This window comes from Anabas testudineus, chromosome 8 (genome assembly GCF_900324465.2).
Source record: "Anabas testudineus chromosome 8, fAnaTes1.2, whole genome shotgun sequence".
In the NCBI taxonomy this organism is placed as follows: domain Eukaryota; kingdom Metazoa; phylum Chordata; class Actinopteri; order Anabantiformes; family Anabantidae; genus Anabas; species Anabas testudineus.
The window spans coordinates 18357283-18378279 of record NC_046617.1 but is presented as its reverse complement, the minus strand read 5'-3'; the positions used below and the strand labels follow the sequence as shown (position 1 = coordinate 18378279).

General features: G+C 39.8%; 2 protein-coding genes across 2 annotated transcripts; both read left to right on the top strand.

Moving 5' to 3' along the window:
• Positions 1 to 1080: 1080 nt before the first annotated feature.
• LOC113159739 (nuclear autoantigen Sp-100-like) lies at positions 1081 to 4254 on the top strand. Its single transcript, XM_026356620.1, has 8 exons — positions 1081 to 1501; positions 1641 to 1804; positions 2478 to 2652; positions 2883 to 3029; positions 3260 to 3376; positions 3501 to 3634; positions 3763 to 3822; positions 3906 to 4254. Exons 2-8 carry the CDS (start codon positions 1649 to 1651, stop codon positions 3981 to 3983), a joined length of 867 nt encoding a protein of 288 aa, XP_026212405.1. The 5' UTR covers positions 1081 to 1501; positions 1641 to 1648; the 3' UTR covers positions 3984 to 4254.
• A 3446-nt stretch (positions 4255 to 7700) lies between these two features.
• On the top strand, positions 7701 to 20575 carry LOC113159755. Its single transcript, XM_033326112.1, is given in 24 exon segments — positions 7701 to 8319; positions 8473 to 8551; positions 9707 to 9795; positions 9999 to 10745; positions 12313 to 12487; positions 13168 to 13332; positions 13465 to 13572; positions 13689 to 13819; positions 13913 to 13988; positions 14370 to 14426; positions 14535 to 14599; positions 14776 to 14902; positions 15650 to 15816; positions 15959 to 16085; positions 17731 to 17796; positions 17799 to 17885; positions 18158 to 18283; positions 18438 to 18577; positions 18838 to 18906; positions 19059 to 19192; positions 19688 to 19805; positions 19889 to 19963; positions 20065 to 20208; positions 20294 to 20575. Coding segments are annotated over 21 exon segments (2400 nt in total). The 5' UTR covers positions 7701 to 8319; positions 8473 to 8551; positions 9707 to 9795; positions 9999 to 10601; the 3' UTR covers positions 20393 to 20575.
• The last annotated feature ends 422 nt before the right edge of the window (positions 20576 to 20997 follow it).

The window sequence follows — 20997 nt, the reverse complement described above, 5'->3', positions numbered from 1 at the left end:
TGGGAGGAGTTCATTAAAAATGTCTCCCTGATCCCCAGCAGCCCTTCATCTTCGACACCGATGCTAGCATTGTGGGGGTTGGAGCCGCCCTCTCTTAGGTGGCTGAGACAGGTGAGAGAGTGGTGGCCTCCTACAGCTGCAGCCTGAACCGAGCAGAGCGCAACCACTGTGTGACCAGATGGTGCTACGTCCAGTGCTGTGACCTCTGCAGCAGTACTTGGGCGTGGCCCCTGATGGAGAGGGTTGGGGGGGACATTCTCAGGCCGTTACCGAGTCTGGTAATCGCTATGTTCTGGTTTCAATGGATTACCTCATAGCAGCACAGAAACTGAGGGATGAGACGTTCTCCGGGGTTCTAGGTTTCCACAGAGCTCTACAGTGATCAGGGGAAGAACTTCGAGTGCTGGCTGTTTAGCGAGGTGTACCAGAGGATGGGGTTGAGGAAGATGTGGACAACCCCACTTCACCCACAGAGCTGGTAGAGTGTTTCAACCGCACCCTGGCCCCCCATTTGACATCTTGACCATCTGTCACCAATGGGATTGGGATCAGCACCTGCTCCTGGCCCTGTGGTCCTACTGGACTGTTGTGCAGGAGTCCAGCCAGTGCACCCCTGTTGCTCTGATGTTTGGCAAACAGCTCTGCACCCCAATCAACCTGGTGGTCTGGGGATGGACTAAGACAAAAACTCAGAGAGGTACACGATTTGACCCGACGTGCACAGAAGGATGCTGGAGTCAAACAGAAATGAGCGTACGACGCTCGCTGCCGGGGGGTAAAAAGTGTGGGTGTATTGTCTGGTGAGGAAGAAAGGGATCTCTCCGAAGGTCGGAGGAGGGGGTGGAACGGCTCTCGGAGGTGGTCTCCCGGGTTGAGGTGCTTGGTCGGAGTTGGAAGTTGGTGCTGCACCGAGACCGGTAAGGGGTTTATAATAGGAGCGAGGACAGCCCTCCGACTGTCAGCCCAGATGACAGTGACGGGGACACTGAACTTAGGATATTGTCAGAAACTGGGGGTGGAAACCAAGAGAGACCAGTGCACCAACGGCCTGTCCATTCAGGAGACTTTGAATCATGGACTGAGGTTTGTGGAGACACTTAAACCTGTCAGCAGGGGGAGCTGTGTAGCAGCCGAGAGTCAAAGGTGCTGTTAAAAAATTAGTGCTGTTGTTTTATCAGTTGCTGTTTATCAGCTGTTACTATGTTGAAGGAACATGTTCTGGGTGGGGAGGGGTCGAGGGTCATGTTGTACGTAGTTGAGTGACGTCAGGTGTGCTTCAGGTGGAGCGTTGTTGGTGTTACACCTGAAGAAGAGGTGGGAAAGACGGGATCTGGGATGAGGTATAAAAAGAGTTGTTCACTCTGAGTATATTTTTCTGCTGATTTAAAACAGTCCAAAGTTAAAGTGGTCGGTTCTTCCAGAGTTTACCTGCCCTCAGGTGTAAAAACTCCAGGTGTCGTCATCAAGGTGTCTGAAGGACGAACTGAGGGATCTCTGCACGGTAAAGTTGTAAAACTGCTGAGAGTCAGTTCAAGTGTTTCCTGCCGCAGTTTTAGTTGAACTTCTGTTGGTTTGGAGCAGCTGTGATCTCCCTGGGACCTCAGGTTTTACATGTTGTATTTTTATTTTATTTATTTTAGAAGTTTAAATGGCTGCAGAGAAGGATCCGCTGGATTTCCTGGAGACTAAAGACCTGCTGCGTTTTTTTCGACGAAATAAAAATGAGATGTCCTGCATGGAGAAGCCGCAAATCTTTCTCAGGCAGCTCAGGGACCACGACCTGATCTCAGAGGACAGATACAAGGTGAGGAACTGAGGCAGGAACAGGGTGGAGTAGTGATTCCTCTCGTCACCGTCTCCGCTTCTCATGTCGCTTATTTAAATGAAATGCGCGCACTTGTGCGCGCTGGCACGTATGAAGTGTCCAACTTTAAAAACTGATCAGTGTTTAGAAATGTCATAATAAGACCTGTTTACCACTTGCTGAGACAGTTGATCCATGAACTGTGACTCTGGTTGAAGCTCAGAAAAACTAGGTGTGCCATCATTGGCAACATCAGATTCAGTGTAAACGAAACAGACACAAATGAAAGACACTCATACACCTTGAGGAGGAGTTATCTCTCTGTGAGGAGAAATAAAGAAAGAAAGAAAGAAAGAGGAAGGCAACACGTGCAGTGGGGTTGTGTTTAACATATTTGTGGTTCAGGACTAGATGTTATATGACTTTGAAAACAGTATTTTAATAAACTGTAAATGTAAAATACTGCAGGCTCCAGTACATAAGTTGAATCAAATGTATTGGACTTAAGCAAAATTACACTGTTCTCCTCAAATCCAGATGATCAAATTTGGTGTAATTCTAACATAACGTGAACATGAACGATGATAAATGGACCCTCAGGGTGCAGGTGCTGCCTCAGGGGAAACATGTAAAAGTCATTCCTGAATTAGTCATGGTGCAATTGTTTTTGCAGACGGTGACTCGCTTGAAGAGGAAAGACCAGATTAAGGACGCCATTTATGACATTTTTGACCAGATTGGGAGAGAGAAATCAGACTGCATCCTTGATTTCTGGAGATGTATCTTCAGAGAGAGCATCAAGAAACTATACCCAACCCTCCAAGAGCTCTACAACAATCTCTTGAAAGGTACATCTATTTTCTAGTGACAGCTACAGCAAAGCAAAATATGGACATTTACAGTTTTACAAAATATATTGAAACAATCTAATATATTTCACAGAGTCAGAGAGAAGTCTGAGATATGATCAAATAAAACCAAATAAAGAAATGACAAACATGACTGTTGGTTAATAGAGTGACGATTGTAAGTGAAGTGATGTTAAATTTAGCTGCAGGGTTTTTCCATTTTCACACAGAGTTGGTTCAAAGAGTGGAAAAAGAAGATACAGTGAAAAAAAACATGGAAAAGAGAAGAAGGACAGTGAGCATTGATGATGAAGAGCAGCCTGGTCCTTCATCTCAGACCCCAGTTCACCAGAAGAAGTCCAGGAAAACAACTTTCTGTAAGTAACTTATAGTGTAGTATCTTATAAATTGTTCACTACAACTCTCACAGGTACAGTGTTCACTATCATTCTGTAAAAGATCACAGACAACAGTCTGTGCTGTAATTTCAATGTCAGACTTCTTTAGTGGCCGGGTGGGAAAAACAGAAAATGATCAAAATATTTAAATCAGAACGAAAGAACCAAGGAGACAGAAGATGTTTTATTTTTATTTTATCATGTTCCAGCATCTTCCTCGAAGAAAGGAGAAAGGGCAGGTGTTAGACCAAATACCAGCGAGTTCGAGGAACCTGTGACCTGTGGAGAACTGACGGGGAAACTGAACAAAGACAAACTGACTAAAGGTCAGAACGAAAAGAGAAACTTCAACAAATGTTATTAAGTGGAAAAAGACAGTGGTATGGTGGGTGTCACAGCAGATGATTTATAAATAAGTTGAACATGTTCCTGATTCTCTGTCTGTTTCAGGGAAGAGTTGCATTTTGTTCCACAAGCGATGGTTTACTCCCTCTGAATTTGAGCTGTGTGCAGGGAGAGGGAGCTCAAAGAACTGGAAGTTGAGCATTCGATGTAACGGCAAAACTCTGAAGGAATGCATGAAGGTTTGTTGAAATGTCATTTTAATTGTACAAAAATATCTAAACTGTAACAGCAATCGCTCATGGTTTCCTGAGAAAGTCAAGTCACTTTCTTTTTGTTTTTATTTTGTGTGTTTTTAATGTCACTACAGAAATGGAAGATAAATCCACCAGCATTCAGAGGAGGTGCTAAAAAAAACACAAGAAGAAAAGTAAGAGCTGTAAAAATCCTAAATAAATTCTGACTGTGTTTTATCTTCTTCTAACCTCATCCATTCTCTCATTTTGTTCCAAGAAACCCTTGGCCAAGAAACCCCAGAGACAAAACACAAAACACAAAGCCATTAAGGTAGCGATTCCTGTGAAAATCTAGTAAAAGTACTTTGTAAGGTCATTTTTTATGTTTAACTTAAAGAACACAAAGACATTCTGTCACTAAAAATGTAAAATGAAACCCAAAATACAGTAACAGCTTTTATAATAAAAATTCAAAATAGTGACAGAAAGATTTTTAAAAATGAACCAAAGTAAATTCTGTAACTAAAGGGTTGTGATTTGCAGTAAGTGACCAAAGGATCACACACAGTGCCCATTTTATAAATATAAATAATTTTATAACTAACAATAAAATGTTTATACCTGCACATTAAAAAAATGTTAATCTTTATTTTTGTGGGTTATTAACTTAACACATACAGATGGTAAAACTTTTTTTTTTTTAATAAATAAAAAACTGTATTTTTTTAAACACTAGTCTGCACACACCTATGTGGAGGTTTAGATAAAAAGACTGAGCAGTGCACCAAAAACACACAATTATTAGATATCATTCATTTAAATTGTCATTGTTCTCCTTTGTAATAAGCTGACTGTGACAGCCTATCACATTAAACTGTGTTATTATTAAGACAAAATGGCTGAATCTTGAAATTATTCCTTTTGTTTTGATATTTCAGGCCCTAAAATAAAAAATCTGAATACTGGATGATCAGCAACATTCATGTTTCTAACATTTATTCAAACAAACCCTAAACTAAGATACAACTCATTTATTGTTACTTACTTACATCCCTGTGTTAGAAAGTTAAAATAAAGTAGTGGAAAAGCTGATTATTTAACACCTTGTTAAATTGTTGACATTGACAGTGGTGAATATTTGTATAAATGTCCATCATATGTTTGAATGAGCCCTACTGTTAAATTCTTCCATGATGTTTGAGACCTGCGATTTATCCATCTTCTCAGGTAAGTGCACATTATCAGGTTTTATTTAACATTGATTATACTCCTCATTTCAGAGCAGCTTAATCACACCAATAATCTTTATAAGCACTGGGAAAATGAAACTAGAATAGGATTAAAATTACTATTTTGGAACTGGATGAGTTGTGTTCAAGGCACAATATGAGCAGAACAAGGGAGATCTCACCATCACAAATTTATTTTTGTTTGCTCAACAAATAATGGAAGACTCCGACCAGTAAAAGTGTTGGTAAATTCTCTATGTGTGATGAAGTTGTGTGATGAAATCTCTCAGTAAACAAAGCTTGATGTACGGAGACTCCCTTTCTCCCCCTCTGTAATACTGAAAGGTGGAAAAGTCGGGCATTCAATATCTTCTTCTCCCGATAGAAAAGTTAACGTAACTGTTTCTGGAAGAGCCAGAAAAGTGAGGATCATCCCAACCTGAAGTGTCAGGTGTTCATAGAGTTGATCCTGTTTTTAAACCTTAACTCAAGTTAAAGTTTCCTTTCTTGCTTCTTTTAATTACCAGTTTCCTCCTAAAGTATTTGTGTCTGTTTGTGTTTGCTGTACACTGAATACATCTACAATAAGTAGTCCACTTACTCCACACCCTGTCCGAGACTCTTTTCACCTCTAAAACATTGTTTACAAACTCCCCCTTCAGGATCACTCCTACCCCGTTTCTCTTCCTATCTACACCATGGTAGAACAGTTTGTATCCTCCTCCAATACTACGTGCTTTGCTGCCCTTCCACCTCATCTCCTGCACACACAGTACATCTACCTTCCTTCTCTCCATCATCTCTGCCAGCTCTCTGTCTTTCCCTGTCATTAACTCTTAACTAACGTTAAGAGTTCCTATTCTCAAACCTACTCCTGCCTTTTCCCTTCTCTCTCTGACCACGAACCCTTCTGCCTCCTCTCATTCTTCGACCAACAGTAGTCAAATTTCCACCTGCACCCTGTATGTTAACAGCATCAGAGGCGGTCGTTGTTAACCCGGGCCTTGACCGATCCGGTATGAAAGTCTTACAGACGATTCGCATGGTTGTTTTTGGCAATTTTTACACCGGATGCCAACTCAACATTAAATTGTTTTGCTCTCAATCTCTTTAAATGAAAAACATCAAATGTCTGGTGCTGAGCAGCTGTGGCTGCAAACACAAAAAATGCATCAAGGGCCAAAACAATAAAAATATGTATATAAATAAATAGGATTAGATTGAAATTATGAAATGTTAGAGCAGCTTTAAGGTCTTTATTCATTTCTATTTTAGTGTAGTACATGTGCTTCAGTATATAATTTGTGGTTGTAGTATTTCTATGAACAGAACCTTCCACAGTGAACCTGGACTTCTTTTAAATCTGGGGCCACAGTTAGTAGTTCAGTCTGACCAATATCTAGTAAAATGTATATTTTATTATGTAGCATCTCACTGGAAAAAGTACATTACACATTTAGTATTTAGGTTTCAATTACAGTAAATAGAAAGCAAAACTATTCGTGGCCCTGAAGGTTCAATGGATTGCAAATAAATAAAACATGCAAATGAAGAAAACGTCACTAATTTGACAACTTACACGCAGCACTGAGAGCTAAACACTGCAAATACAGGAAACACAGTAGAAAAGAGGAAGGTGTAAGACCAAGAGAGCTGTTGTTTTGTGATAAAAAATTAAAACTTTCTAACAGCATCAGTCAGATACAGATATAGATAAAGCATTTCATTGTGTTTTCTGTGTTTCCTCCTGTTTCTCTATTTGTGTATTTGCTGTTTGTGCAGTTTGTTTCATTTGCTTGTTGTTTCTATGTATTTTCGTAAGCTGCAGCTGCAGTGCAATGATCTCTGTCCTACTCTTAATGAAAGGTCAGCCTTGCACTTGTAAAGAGTCGAATGAAGAGTAAAGAAAACCTTTAAATAGCTCTTTAAGTTATTGATTTAGATCAGTGCTTCTCAAATAGTGGGGTGTGATGCTAGAGGGGGGCGCGTGTGACCCCAGGAAACATACTTTTTGGCCGTACTAGAATAAAGTGTAATTGCACATCCACCACAGTAGATGGCAGTGGGGCTCTCATTGTCAGGGTGTGCGCAGAGAGTATTAGCTCTATGGTGTTTTTGCACCCAGTATGCACACATGTTGCACAGAGGCGTAACAGAAAATGATTAATTGAGAAGCACTGATGTAGATGTAATATTTTTTAAATGTTTTAAGTGCACCTATTCAGACTGTCTCTGCCTGGCCAGTAAATACATCTCATACAATGTGTTTTTATTTTGCTGTCTATGCAGTTTCTATATTTGGTTATGCTTTATTCTAAATGCTGTCCAGTGGGTTGTTATATTGAAGAAGTTATCTGGTTTTCTTCATTTGCTTGTGTTTTTCTATATTTGTATTTATTTCCATAAGCTGCAGTGCATTGATCTCTCTGCACCAGCTAAAATAAAAAAAACTAAGAAAGCCCTTTGTGACATTCAGGTCTGGCTGGAAGAAGTACAACAGTACGTTGCTGTCTCCTGGAGTTGTATCTTTGAGGAGAACATCACACACAACCCTACTCATTGATATAGATATTGTTTTTGTTTTTGCTGTTCATTCTGCTTGTACTCGTCATTTGTGTCAGCAAACAACAGTGTTGATAACTGTAGTATTATGACAGGGCTGAGGCTTCGTCAGCCAAAGACAGAACATCCTCATGTTAATCATTCTTTCACTGACAGCAGTCTTTTACAGTAGCTACTTGTTCACGCTGTGTACCTTATATTTGGTACCTGTACAATTTAATTTAATCAGGGGATCTTTCCATTTGGACACAGAATGTCTGTGAGAGTGGAGAATGAGCTTTGTAGTTTGTAGTTTTAATCACTTTAAATATCAGAATTACTTTAATACAGTAAATTTTGAGTCTGAGCTGCCGGTGACCTGGAGGGGACAGAGGGAAGTAAAACTAGTAACTGAAACAGAAATACTAAACTGTACCTCATGTAAAAACAAAAAAATACAGAAATGATGACGATTTGTTGACACTAGATACTAAATACTGAATATGACTGAGCAGATTTTATTGTTTAGGATATAAACACATGCAAAGATCAACTGTCTTTTTCAACTAAAGTTTAAAAAGACAGTTAGTAACATGGAGAGGCATGTATTTACCAGTGGTTTATACCCACTGAATTTGAGAAGCTTGCAGGGAAGAAGTCAAAGTACTGGAAGTTGAGCGAACTTAGAGAGGTTTGTTGAAAAGTCATTAGGATGTTGGTGCATACATGGACCATGACACAGTTTTAATGTTCTGTTTTGAAGTGGGACCATAAAAGACGTAAACAGGTGAGAACAACTATACAAATGTTGACTCAGCTGTGTGTCCTTCAGTTTATTGTTATTATTATCTGAGCCATTCTCTTCTTTTTCTTCCTACTAGGCCAAGATATCCCTGTGTCCATCTGATTAAGCAATCACAGGTTTGTTGTATTTGTTGCATTTTCTTGAACAACACGTTCTTTGCACCCCCACAAGTTAGGTTGCTTTCTCTAATTGAATCATACAGTGAAAAACATCTATCCTATAGAAGTGGTGAAAATGTGTTAACTCTGCTCATAACGTTTCCATGACAGATCAGCAGCAAGAAGATGATCATGACAGAAGCAAAGCAATGTTCAAAGTTACATGTGGAGCTGTAACGATTTGTATCAGGTGCAGTATAAACTTTCAGCTAAAGTGTATTATCAGCCTTCTGTGTGCTCATAATGACCATACTAATATACACTGCCTGTCCAAAAAAAAGTCATACACTACTAATATTTTGTTGGACCACCTTTAGCTTTGATTACAGCTCACGTTCACCGTGGCATCATTTCAATGAGCTTCTGCAATGTCTCAACATTTATTCTCATCCAGAGTTGCATTCATTTTTCACCAAGATCTTGTGTTGACGTTGGGAAAGTCAGACGCTGCACAAAGTCTTCTCCAGCACATCTCAAAGATTCTCGATGGGGTTCAAGGTCTGGACTGGTGGCCAATCCATCAGTGAAAATGATGAGTCATGCTCCCGGAACCACTTTTTGAGCCTAATGAATCTGAACATCGTCATCTTAGAATATTTCTGTGTCATAAGAGAAGAAAGAAGAAGAAAAAATAACCTGGTCATTCAGTATATTCAGGTAGTCAGCTGACCTCATAATGTTGCTGAACCTAGATGTAAAACTGCACCAACCCCAGATCATAGCACTGCCTCCACAGGCTTGTACAGTAGACACTAGGCATGATGGGTACATCACTTCACCACTCTTCTGAAACAGATTAACATCTTTTCCACAACCACAGGATGTGTCTTCAGACATGGTTGTTTAAGAAATAAAAGTTAAATAACTTGTTGGCAGTTGAAACATAATCATCCAGTAATTATCCAGTGGGAGGCTCTTAAATATTTGTTTAGTTAAATCAAGGTGGGACGGACAGTGCATGATCTGATATGTTTACCTTAGCATGTTCATGATCTCAGTTTCGCATGTGAGGATTTGTAATTGCCACTAAAATCTGATTTGATGGTGATTAGATTATTTCAGTTTCAGTTTCAGATATTTAACTGAAAAAATCTGTATAATCATGAAAGCCATTCAAATTTTCCCACCAGAAATAATAAAGATTTATTTTGCAGGAATTTATTCAGGGATTTATGAGACTTTAACAAACTGATGTAGTGCACCAACTGATAATGAAATACAACCTACAACCAGGCCTCTGGCATGAATAAAGAAGCTAAATATGTGACTGTAGGCACTTGTTTAGCATTTTTGTTTTGCAGTGGTAGATCTGTGAAGGAGGTAATGATGGCTCTAATCTTTCCAGTCCCACCAGGAACCTGTGGCAAGACTATTTGTACATTTGTATGAGCCTGTGGAGTTTGTGAAGGAAGCATCAGGTCAGACAGATGCCTGGTAAGTTTGATTAGTTAGTTTCAGACTATGAACTTCGTCCTCTTCCTACACTGATATTTGCTCAAGAAACAAATGCAGATTATTAATAAAAAAACAACTAGTTTTGTTCATCACTTAAACAGATGAGATTCATGAAACAACATAATAAAGTGTTTTAAACAGCTAAACTGAGCATTTCATTCCTGTCTGCTTCATATCCACAGGTGATGAACTACTCCACTGTTATCAAGACTCAGATGTGGTTTGACACAGACTGTCGACTGATGAACTGTGAGAGAAATCAGGAGAAAGCAGGAAACTTTAACTTGTTTTAGGCCAAAATTAACTTATTTCATCCTAATTAAACAGGATCATCTCTGGGTATTAAATAATTATGTAAAGAAATAGATTTAAAAGCTGTGCAGTCTTAAACATTCTGCATCTCTTTCTTAGATATAATTTAGTGTGTAGTCAACTGTTCAATCCTCTGTGGGATATGAAGGAAAGGATTGTAAGAGGTTGTGACAGAATGAAAGTCTCTACAACTCTCCACCGATAGGGGTATCTCTGTTACCCGACTGGAAACATCAAGTAGAGATGGGAGGATCCGTTTCTCTTCAACTTCAAAGCAATTTCAGCGTCTGCACAGCAGAAGATCTGATGAGACAACACTTATTTATAATATAATATATTATAATATCTGGAGCTCATGTGTTGTGTTATTGTGCACAGCTGCTGTCCAAACAGATGAAATAGTTTTTTGTACCACAGTTTTGGTTTAATCTACATTACGCGTTTGGATCATCGTTTTCTTTGTGGCTGCTCTGATGGATCCGCTGGATTTCCTAGAGTCCGAGGAGCTGCTGCGCTTTTTTCGGCGTAATAAAACAGAGATGTCCTGCATGGAGAAGCCGCAAATCTTTCTCGACCAACTCAGGGACCACGATCTGATCCCGGAACACAGATACAAAGTGAGTTACTGAGGCAGAAACGTGGTGAAGTAGTGGTTTCAACCACATCCTCGAAGAGGAAGCAGCGATCAGATATTAAAGGTGTTTTCACACCGACAGGATTCAGTTCGATTAAATCAGACTCCAGGTCGTGTCCTCTTGGTGCGGTTCGTTTTCGGTGGTCTCGATCCGAATCACTTGGCGAACTCTGGTGCGGTCCTCCTGGTGAGAACACTGAACCAAACAGGACCAAACGCTATAAATCGCATGATTTGAGGAGTTTGGGAAGTTTGTAGATTTTCTTTTTTTTTAGTTTGTCCACCAAAAAACAAAAACATTCTGTCTGATCAATGGAGGACAAACGTGGAGACGTGAGGAGGTGAAGTGTCTCACAGACACCAGGTCTAAGACCCTGGAGGCGATGTAACTTAATAAACATTAATTATCGGGATCAAGGACCAATCTGCGTTAACATTCATAGTAAAATCACACAAACATACAGTGTCCACAACACTTTCTATTCTTTCTGTATTTACCTTTTGTTTCCCGCAACAGAAACATCTGACCAATAAGAGGAGAGGACGTTCTCGCGTAATTTGAAGTGACGCGTTTTGGTTTGTTTGGATTTTTCTCGGTGTGAAACGAAACCGAACCGAGGTGCAAGATTGCTTTCACACCTTAAGCTTCTCTCCTCTGCACAACTGCAGGAAAACATGAGCCGTATTCAATCTAATAGGCTTCAATGTTACAGTAACATAGAGCAGCCTCATCAGTCCTGCTTCCTGATCCATGTTTGGTTTCTGTTCTCCCTCTTTCTCCACAAAAGTCTCCTAAAGTAACTTGTTTTAATCAGTCTTAGTGTTGTCACGTCCTCCGTGAGGTAACAACCCTCACAACAAGACAGAATAAATTAAATAAAGAATATGAATAGTTATGTTCTGAAAAAGTGAGTGTGGAGGTAGAAGGAGGTAGAAAAAATATGGCTGCTTCCCCGGCCTCACGAACTGCCGTCTGTCATAAAGACTGTGATCCACCTCCATGTTGGTAGAGATAAATGGCCATTAAATCCACAGTAGATGTCGGAGATCAGTCCACAGGGGTAGTACAGTAGTTCTGATGTCCATGAACTCTGTCCTGGAGTAGGAGCCACCAGAACTGTGTCAACTGTGTCAAACTGAATTAAAGCACAAAGTAAGACACAGTAAAGAGCACCAAAACACAGAGGCCATCCTCCGAACCATGTTAGACGAGGACATAGTAGAAATAGTTGTGTAAAAGGTGAAAGGAGAGTGCTGGAGAGAGAAGTTCAAATGCAGTGTGTCAGTTGTAGATGCATGTACAGTATACTGGATTGTCAATTTCAGAGAGTAACCAGTGTTCAGACACAGCCCCCCTTAATCCAAGGTTTGATGAGATGTTAAATCCACTCAGTGAATCCACATTCTCACCCAAATATCAGATCTGCAAGTGGATGTACTGTATTAAGATACATCTGAAGTGAGGCGATATGACAAATTAGAAAAATCAATACCTTCATTATTGAATTTAATATAATTCTAATTTTCTCTTTAATTTTGTGTGTTTGCAGTTGGTGAGTTGTCTGAAGCATAACGAAATCGTTAAGAAAGCCATTCATGCCCTTTTGGACCAGATTGAGAGAGAACTATCACAGCGCATCCATGTTTTCTGGAGATGTGTCTTTAAGGAGATCATTATGGACCAATACCCAACTCTGCAGCGGCTGCACAAAGATCTCACAGATGGTATGACTGATTATTTATAGGTATCATCAGTGAGTTAAGGGCTGTGGTGCTGCTTGCTATGCTGACGGTACTGTTTTTGGTGAAACTCAAGCAGCAGTTGTGTGGCCAGGTGAATATAAACAGTAAGTGTGAGCAGCGGCTGAGCAGCGGGCACTCACCCCAACCGGTCGAGGGCAGATGACCGCCCACCCTCAGCTTGTTTCTGCTGGAGGTTTCTTCAATTAAAAGGAGTTTTCCTCTCCACTGTCACTTGCTGAAGGGGGATTGTTGTTTCTCATGTGCCTTGTGATAAATCGGTTGTAATTTGGTGCTTTGTTACTCAAACTGAATAGGATGGAGAGGAATTGACAAAGGCTAGTCTGTCAAATATGGTAGAGGCAGTGTTATGGCATGGGCATGTATGGCTGCCAATGAAATCGAATCACTGGTGCAGCTTCATGTTGCAGATGGATAATGAGCCAACACATAACAAAACAGAGAAACAAAAGAGTTTCTTAAAGCAAAGAAGTGTGTTATTCTTCATGATTCACACTGAGTGTTTTATTTTCATCTATTCAATGTGGTCGTGTGCAGAGGTTAAATGCCAAAACACCCACTATCATTCCATTTTAATAGACCTGTATTAACCTCTATACATGAGAAAGCTCAATCAATCTGACAGGTATAAGGGTTAATTGCAGGGTCACAGTTGCCTGAAACGGTGGAAAAGGAACGGAGGAAACGGAAAGAGCTTTCAGATATTGAAGCTGAAGAGGAGAACTCAGGAAAGAAGAAGAAGAAGAAACAGAGAAGTAGGAGAAACAGTGATGAGGAGAGGCCTGGTTCATCATCTCAGCTGAGCCCAGGTCAGAAAAAGTCTGGGAACATGTGTTTCACTGCTACAGAGTTTATCATCACCCTGTAAATTCAGTTTACAGAGTGAATTTAAGTTTAATTCTGAGTTTCTGATTGAAATCTGAATATGTGTTTGTTTCCAGCTTCTTTTTTAAATAAAGGAGAGAAGAAGAATATTTGGATGTCGTCCCAGCTGCCTGTGACCTGTGGAGACCTGGAGGGGACACTGTACAAAGACAGACTGGATAAAGGTCAGAGGGACAAAGTAAAACTCAGAGAATGAAACACAAATACTAAACTGTACCTGATGTAAAAAGACGAATCATTTGAGGATTTGGAGATTAATACATTCCTTATTCTGTGTCAGGGGAGAAATGCATTTTGTTTCAACGATGGTTTACTCCTCATGAATTTAAGAAGTTTTCAAAGAAGATAAGCTTTAAGAGCTGGAAGCTGAGCATTCGATGTAAAGGAACCCCTCTAGGAGAACTAATACAGGTTTGTTGAAATGTAATTTTGAACTGTGACACAGATCACATCACCCTCTGTTTGCTGAGGTAATCATTCCTAATGATTTTCTTTTACATGCAGGAAGGTCATCTGAAACCAGTAAAATACAAAAGAGGCCGTGAAAAGGTACAAAGAAGTGGTGAAAATGCAGAAATTCAGACTTTAACTTTTCTTCTTTCTGATCTGAATCATCCTCCTTTTATTTCCTGTTAGGCCAAGAAGTTCCTGTTTCCATCTGACCAGGCAAACACAGGTTTGTTCTATTAGTGCATACACATACTCAGCTCCAGTTTATTGTCATTATCTGTAGACCTCTGTAAAAGTAGTCTCTAAGTGAAGACTTCATGATCTAACTGAAAACTATTAAATAGAATTATACACGTTAACGTAGCAATAGCTTTGAGAAAAATACATTTAGTAAATTTTACTAAACTGCTCCAGATGTAAAGTGCAACTTAAGTGGTTGGTTGAATCAAATAACCTGGAGGTGGTAATTTTAATTTATTGCCTGATGGAGAAGAAGATGGAGGTGGAAGTGAAGACCAAGAAGATCAGGTTCTATCAAACAACAAAGAAAGTTCCACAGATGATACAGGTGAAGTGTGTTGACCTGCATTTATGCCGACAAACATTACTTTAGGTATTTATCATACATCAGCAACGAGAGTATGTTAACCCTACTGACAACATTTGTCTGTTACAGATCAAGAAGAAAAGGCTCAGGAGTTTGTGAGGGAGGCATCCTTAGAAAGATACATTGCCATGAAGGTAAATATAACAAAGAATGGAGAACCAGTCCTCACAGAGGAAACTATGATCACGGTGTCTCTGTTATAACAGTTGACTGAGGATGTGTTCAGTTATTAAATGTGCATCATTTTGTGTTTGTATGAGACAATATGTGAGAAAGAGTTTATCTTTACCTTGAAGTTATAATTCTTAAGACTTCAGAAAAGGAGCAGACAGATGAACACGAACACAAGGAGCTTTCAAAAGATGAAGATAAAGAGGAGAAACAGAGGAGCAACAATGATGAGAAGCAGCCGGGTCCATCATCTCTGTTGACTCCAGGTCAGAGGAAAAAGTCCAAGAACATACTTTTATTACTCTGACTTTCACTGCTACAGAGTTTATCATCACTCTGTAAATTCAGTCACAGATTATATTATTTGATATTAATACATACCACATTAACATAACATAAGTGAACTATGTTCAGTTCCCTGCTGTTGCATCTCCATGCATTAGTTATGAAACTACATGCTAAATGATGTATTAGGGTATATGATATAGTATAGATTAGTATAAGCATAGTGTAGTAGCCTATAATAAACTATTCTTAATGAGTACAGTATTATATGTAGCAGTATAATATACAAGAGTCCGGGTGTCATAAAAGTCATGATCTCTCCATCCAAACATTATCCTAACCGCTCAAAAAAGCCTCGAGGGAATTTCTTCAACTTTGGCATAAACATCCACCTGAACTTAAAGATGAGTTGTTAAGAGTCTATAGGTGAATGATCAGGGTGACTATAACCTCACATAACATTCTTCAGTTATGTGGTCATAAATCAAGAATTCATACGCTAATCGTGACTCATTAAACTTATATTATTATACAGAACTTTGTACTTTGTTTAAATAGTACTTTATAATGCAAAGTTAATATTATAATATCAAAAATAAAATGTTCACCTTCATGGGTAGTGTTAAAGTGCATTAATACCAACAAGAAACATGAATTCAAATAGTTATTATACAATAAAGGTGAGACAACAGTATGTTAATCCTGACATGTGTCTGTTACAAATGGAGAAGAGACTGAGACACAGACTGAACAGATGCAAGAATATGGCCATGACTTCGTCATCTTTGATGAGTTTGTGAAGGAGGCGTCGTGTCAGACAGACATCTTCCTTAAGATGAAGATAAAACAGGAAGGAGAGCCAGTCAGTGTCCTCAAAGAGAAAACTATAATCAAGGTAATTTCACGGTGTCTCTAATGTTAGTGAGGACGTGTTTAATAATTTTTTAATACATTTAAAAAATGTGCATCATTTTGTGTTTGTATGAGACAATATGTGAGAAAGAGGTGATCTTTACTTTGAAGTTATAATTCTTAAGACTTCAGAAAAGGGGCAGACAGATGAACATGAACACAAGGAGCTTCCAGAAGATGAAGTTAAAGAGGAGAAACAGAGGAGCAACAGTGATGAGGAGCAGCCTGGTCCATCGTCTCTGTTGACTCCAGGTCAGAGTCCAAGAGTTTATCACTCTGAGTTTCACTACTAAATATATCTATCTATACATATACAGTGTATATATATATATATATACAGTACAGACCAAAAGTTTGGACACACCTTTTCATTCAAAGAGTTTCCTTTATTTTCATGACTATGAAAATTGTAGATTCACACTGAAGGCATCAAAATTATGAATTAACACATGTAGAATTGTATACATAACAAAAAAGTGTGAAACAACTGAAAATATGTCATATTCTAGGTTCTTCAAAGTAGCCACCTTTTGCTCTGATTACTGCTTTGCACACTCTTGGCATTCTCTTGATGAGCTTCAAGAGGTAGTCACCTGAAATGGTCTTCCAGCATTCTTGAAGGAGTTCCCAGAGATGCTTAGCACTTGTTGGCCCTTTTGCCTTCACTCTGCGGTCTAGCTCACCCCAAACATCTGACCACACTTATCCAGTCTGAATGACATTGCGATGTCTTGGCTGTATATCCTGGTGGTATGTCATCCATGTAGAGGAGGTGGCTGATGGTTGTGGAATTTCGTAGTCAGTATCCATAGCCAGTCTTGGTGATGATCTGGCTGAGGGGGTTCAGGCCTATGCAGAACAGCAGTGGGGACAGAGCATCTCCTTGGTATATGCCGCACTTGGGCAATTGGCTTGAAGTTGACCTCTAGGGTTGTTTTCCACTTTCCCATTGAGTTTTGGATGAAGGTTCTTAGAGTACTGTTGATCTTCTACAGTTCCAAGCATTACATGATCCAAGTGTGATGCATTGAGTCATAAGCTTTCTTGTAGTCAATTCAGGCAGTGCACAGGTTGGTATTTCTGGTGTCAGTCTCTGGTGACTGCCTTCTCTACCAGTAGCTGGTGCTTTGCTCCCCTGGTGTTACTACCAATTCCTTTCTGGGCACTGCTCATGTATTGATCCATATGCCTGCTCATCTTAGCTGATATGATGCCTGACAGGAGATTCGATGTTGTGCAGAGGCAGGTTTTTATATATATATATACATATGTATATACAGTGGCAAGAAAAAGTATTATACGTGGCGTTTTGCATGAATTGGTCATAAAATGTGCTCCGATCTTCATCTAACTCACAACAATACAATAAATAAAAACATGAAAACATATAATTTTTGTGTGCTATTATTTTCAGCAGACTATGTTTTTGTGTTGTTGTGAGTTAGATGAAGTTCGGAGCACATTTTATGACCAATTCAGGCAAATATATATATATATATATGTGTGTGTGTGTGTGTGTGTGTGTGTGTGTGTGTGTGTGTGTGTACACATTTTTTTCCAGCTTCCACCTGTTAGAAGGGAGAGAAGAACGATGTTTGGGACTTGATCATCTTTCAGAGTTAGTAATCAAAGGTCAAAAATCTAAATCACTGCAACCTCGAAGCAGTAGCTCATCACTTAGAGAAATCAATCTGTCCTAATCCTACTTGATCTATCTGCAGCTCCTGACACTATGAACCATCAGATTTTCACAGCCACTGGTGTGCCACAGGGCTCAATTCTTGGTCCTCTTTTCTTCCCATTTATACTGTATCTAAATGTTTTCATCCACCCACATGGCTTTTCCTATCATTGCAATGCTGACAACACACAGCTCTTTTTGTCCTCTTTGTCACAGTGTGCATCTCCACGTCTCTGTGGCATCTCTGCTTTGATGAGAGAAAGACATCTTCAACCTCTAGACAGTAGTTCTAGCCCTTCCAGCCAGACCATCAATACAGCACAACATCAGCATCAACATCAGCACAGGGTCTTCAGTGATTGTCCCACTAGGTCTGTCGAGACCTGGCCGTTATCACTGTTGACCAACTGAGCTTTACCAACCACATCTCCTCTGTCTCAAGGGCATGCAGATTTGCCCTTTTCAAAAATTCGACCCTCACCATTCTTTACATGCAACCCAACTTATTGTGCATGATGTGAATGGTCATATCCTGTATAGACTACTGCATGCTCTGCTGATAGGGTTACCAGCATGCATTCTGCATTAGCGTCTGATAAATAGCTAAATGTCAATTAAAAATGTTGACATGTGTCCATTACAGGAGAAGAAGAAGAGACTGAGGAAAAGATGAAGCAGCAGCGAGAAGGCCATGACCAAAGCAAAACTGTGTTCAAAGTGACATGTGGAGCCGTAGCAGGGACTTTACACAAAAGCCGATTTGCATCAGGTACTGTACATGATGTGAGATAAAATCTGCCATTTAAGGCATAATGGTAATACTAACATACTACTATTCAGCAGATATCATGTTTACTATGTTCCAAACTGGATAAACTAAACCCACCTACATGGGTCCCCTCTAATTCTTCTTGTTCCACAAGGAGTCTATGGGAAAAGTATTCGTACTGAGACGAGCTGGATGAGCCCTGTGGAGTTTGTTAAGGAGGCATTAGGTCAGACTGATGCCTCCTGGAAGAAAGACATCAAGTGGGAAGGAAAACCACTCAGTGTCCTCATAGAGGTAAATATGATGACGGCTGGTTTCACAGTGTGTGTAATGTGTATTGCAAAGCAATACGAAGACATGTTAGTTCAACAAAGGTATTGATGTTGCAGATTAGTAAAATATGTCGTGCCTCTAAAGAATTAGCAGAGAGCAAAACAAAATGAAGACAGGTTGTGTCTCAGTTCACTGTAACTGTAGCCAGATAGATAAAGAGAGAGTGACAGGATTTGTCAAAGAAGACAAAGAGATAAACACTGTATATTTGTCTATTTCAGAAAAACATCTTGAGGATCCACTCAGTGCTGTGTCCCTGCCGAATGTGCAAACTAGACGAGGAATTGTTGGTAAGTTTGACATCCTGAGTCTCTCTTAATGAGCAGTAACATAAGTCTAAACAAGGAATCATATTCTCTCAGCTACTCACATATTGTACAGAAATACAACATTTAATTTTAGCATGTGTACAATAACTTGCTGTTGTGTGTTTGTCTGACAGGAGGATCAGAAAAACGATGATGAGTGTTGTGTCTGTAAACGCGATGATGGTTCAGACCTGGTGGTGTGTAATCACTGCCCTCGCTCCTTCCACCAGACGTGTCACCTGCCACATGTAGAAGACAAAATTTTGGGGTGAGATTTGATTATGAACATGAGCAAGCAAAAAAATTTAATAGAGTACATAACAGAGTATGAAAGAGATTTTCTTTAGTGTGATGAATAAAATGCTCTGTTTTTACAGGTGTAATTTTAAGCTGCACTAATGAAAAGTTTTATGTGATCCCCAATAGACCCACAATAATAGAGAGGCGTCATAATTCTGCTGATACTTTACAGTGGATATTCATATATTGTGTATCTGTGTTTGTTCGTGTGTGTGTTATCAGGGACGACAGCGCACAGTAGTGTACGTTCTATGAATTCAGATGATGATCTTTTATATTTTAAAGCTGCTTTAATCAACATTTTTATAGCATCTTTCGCTTCTGTTAGCTTATTGTTTTGGTCAATTATGGTTTCACTGTTGCTGCCATATTCGTGTGTGTGTGTGTGTGTGTGTGTGTGTGTGTGTGTGTGTGTGTGTGTGTGTGTGTGTGTGTGTGTGTGTGTGTGTGTGTGTGTGAGCAGGGATGACAAACCGTGGATGTGCACATTCTGCATATTCAGAACTACTCAACAGTGGCGTTACAGTGAGGAGCTGGAAACACGAGCAGTTATGTCCCAACAAATATCACGACACATGCTGGTGAGCACACGGTGTCTCTGTCTGTACGTCTGTCCATCTTCACAGCTGTTTGTCGCTCACTGCTGCTTCTCCTACATCTGCAGGAATGTCAGTATCTCCTCCTGTATCTGTACAGTGTTGATGAGGAACAAACATTTGCTTCGGACCCGAACCTCTATGTAAGTGTCTTCCTCTGCTGTTTGGGCCAAAAGTGAATGAACAGAACTAAAAGTTTTCTAAACAGTTCAGCATTTTATTCCTTTCTGCTTCATATCCACAGGTGAAAAACTACTCCTCTGTTATCCAGACTCCGATGTGGTTTGATAAAATAGCCGACAAACTCCAGAAGAAAGAATATCAAACAGTTGGAGAGTTTGTGTCTGACGTCCAGCTCATTTTCACCAACTGTGCTACATACAACCGAGTAAGAAACAACTCTCAGACATCAACAGTTAAAGTACATTTCTAATAAATACTGTAGTGACAGTGACTGCTGTGATCTTTTTCAGGGTAATGCTGAATTTCTGACCAGCGGCAGTCGACTGAAGGAATTATTTGATGGAGAATTGAAGACAGTGTTCAACATCAGTGAACAGACTGTTGACTGATAAACTGTGAGAGAAATCAGGAGACTTTAACTTGTATTAAGGTTAAAAAACAGGATCAACTCTATGAAAGTTGTATTTGATTAATTGTGTTAACAGTACACATACACATCACATACTCCTCACTTTTTAACTAGTTCACTCTCATAAGCTGCATTAGTATAATAAGTAAATAATAAGTAAAATTCTTTTATATCCCTGACAGAATTGTTTTTGCCATGTTTTTGTGCTCGTGTAGCACAGGTTTAAAATTAAATATATTTGTTTGTGCACATCTCTGGTGACTTAGTCTTGAGTCATTCTGATGACCATTAAAGCTATAAACATAAAGGAAAAGATGGACACATGTTCCTGCACCGCTGGATTCCAGCAGCTGAAGGTGGCCTTGGTCGACGCCCCGGTCCTGGCCCTCCCTGATCCCTAGCTGCCCTTCTCCGTCAGCTGATGCAGGGTGCTGGTGATGGTGGCAAAGCCCTGGACAAGACTCCAGTAGCAGGAGACCAGACCCAGGAAGCTCCTCAGTGGTGGGTGTCTAGGTCTCTTGCTGGGGTCAAACTGAAATGAGCGTACACCGCTCGCTGCCAGGGGGGTAAAAAGTGTGGGTGTAT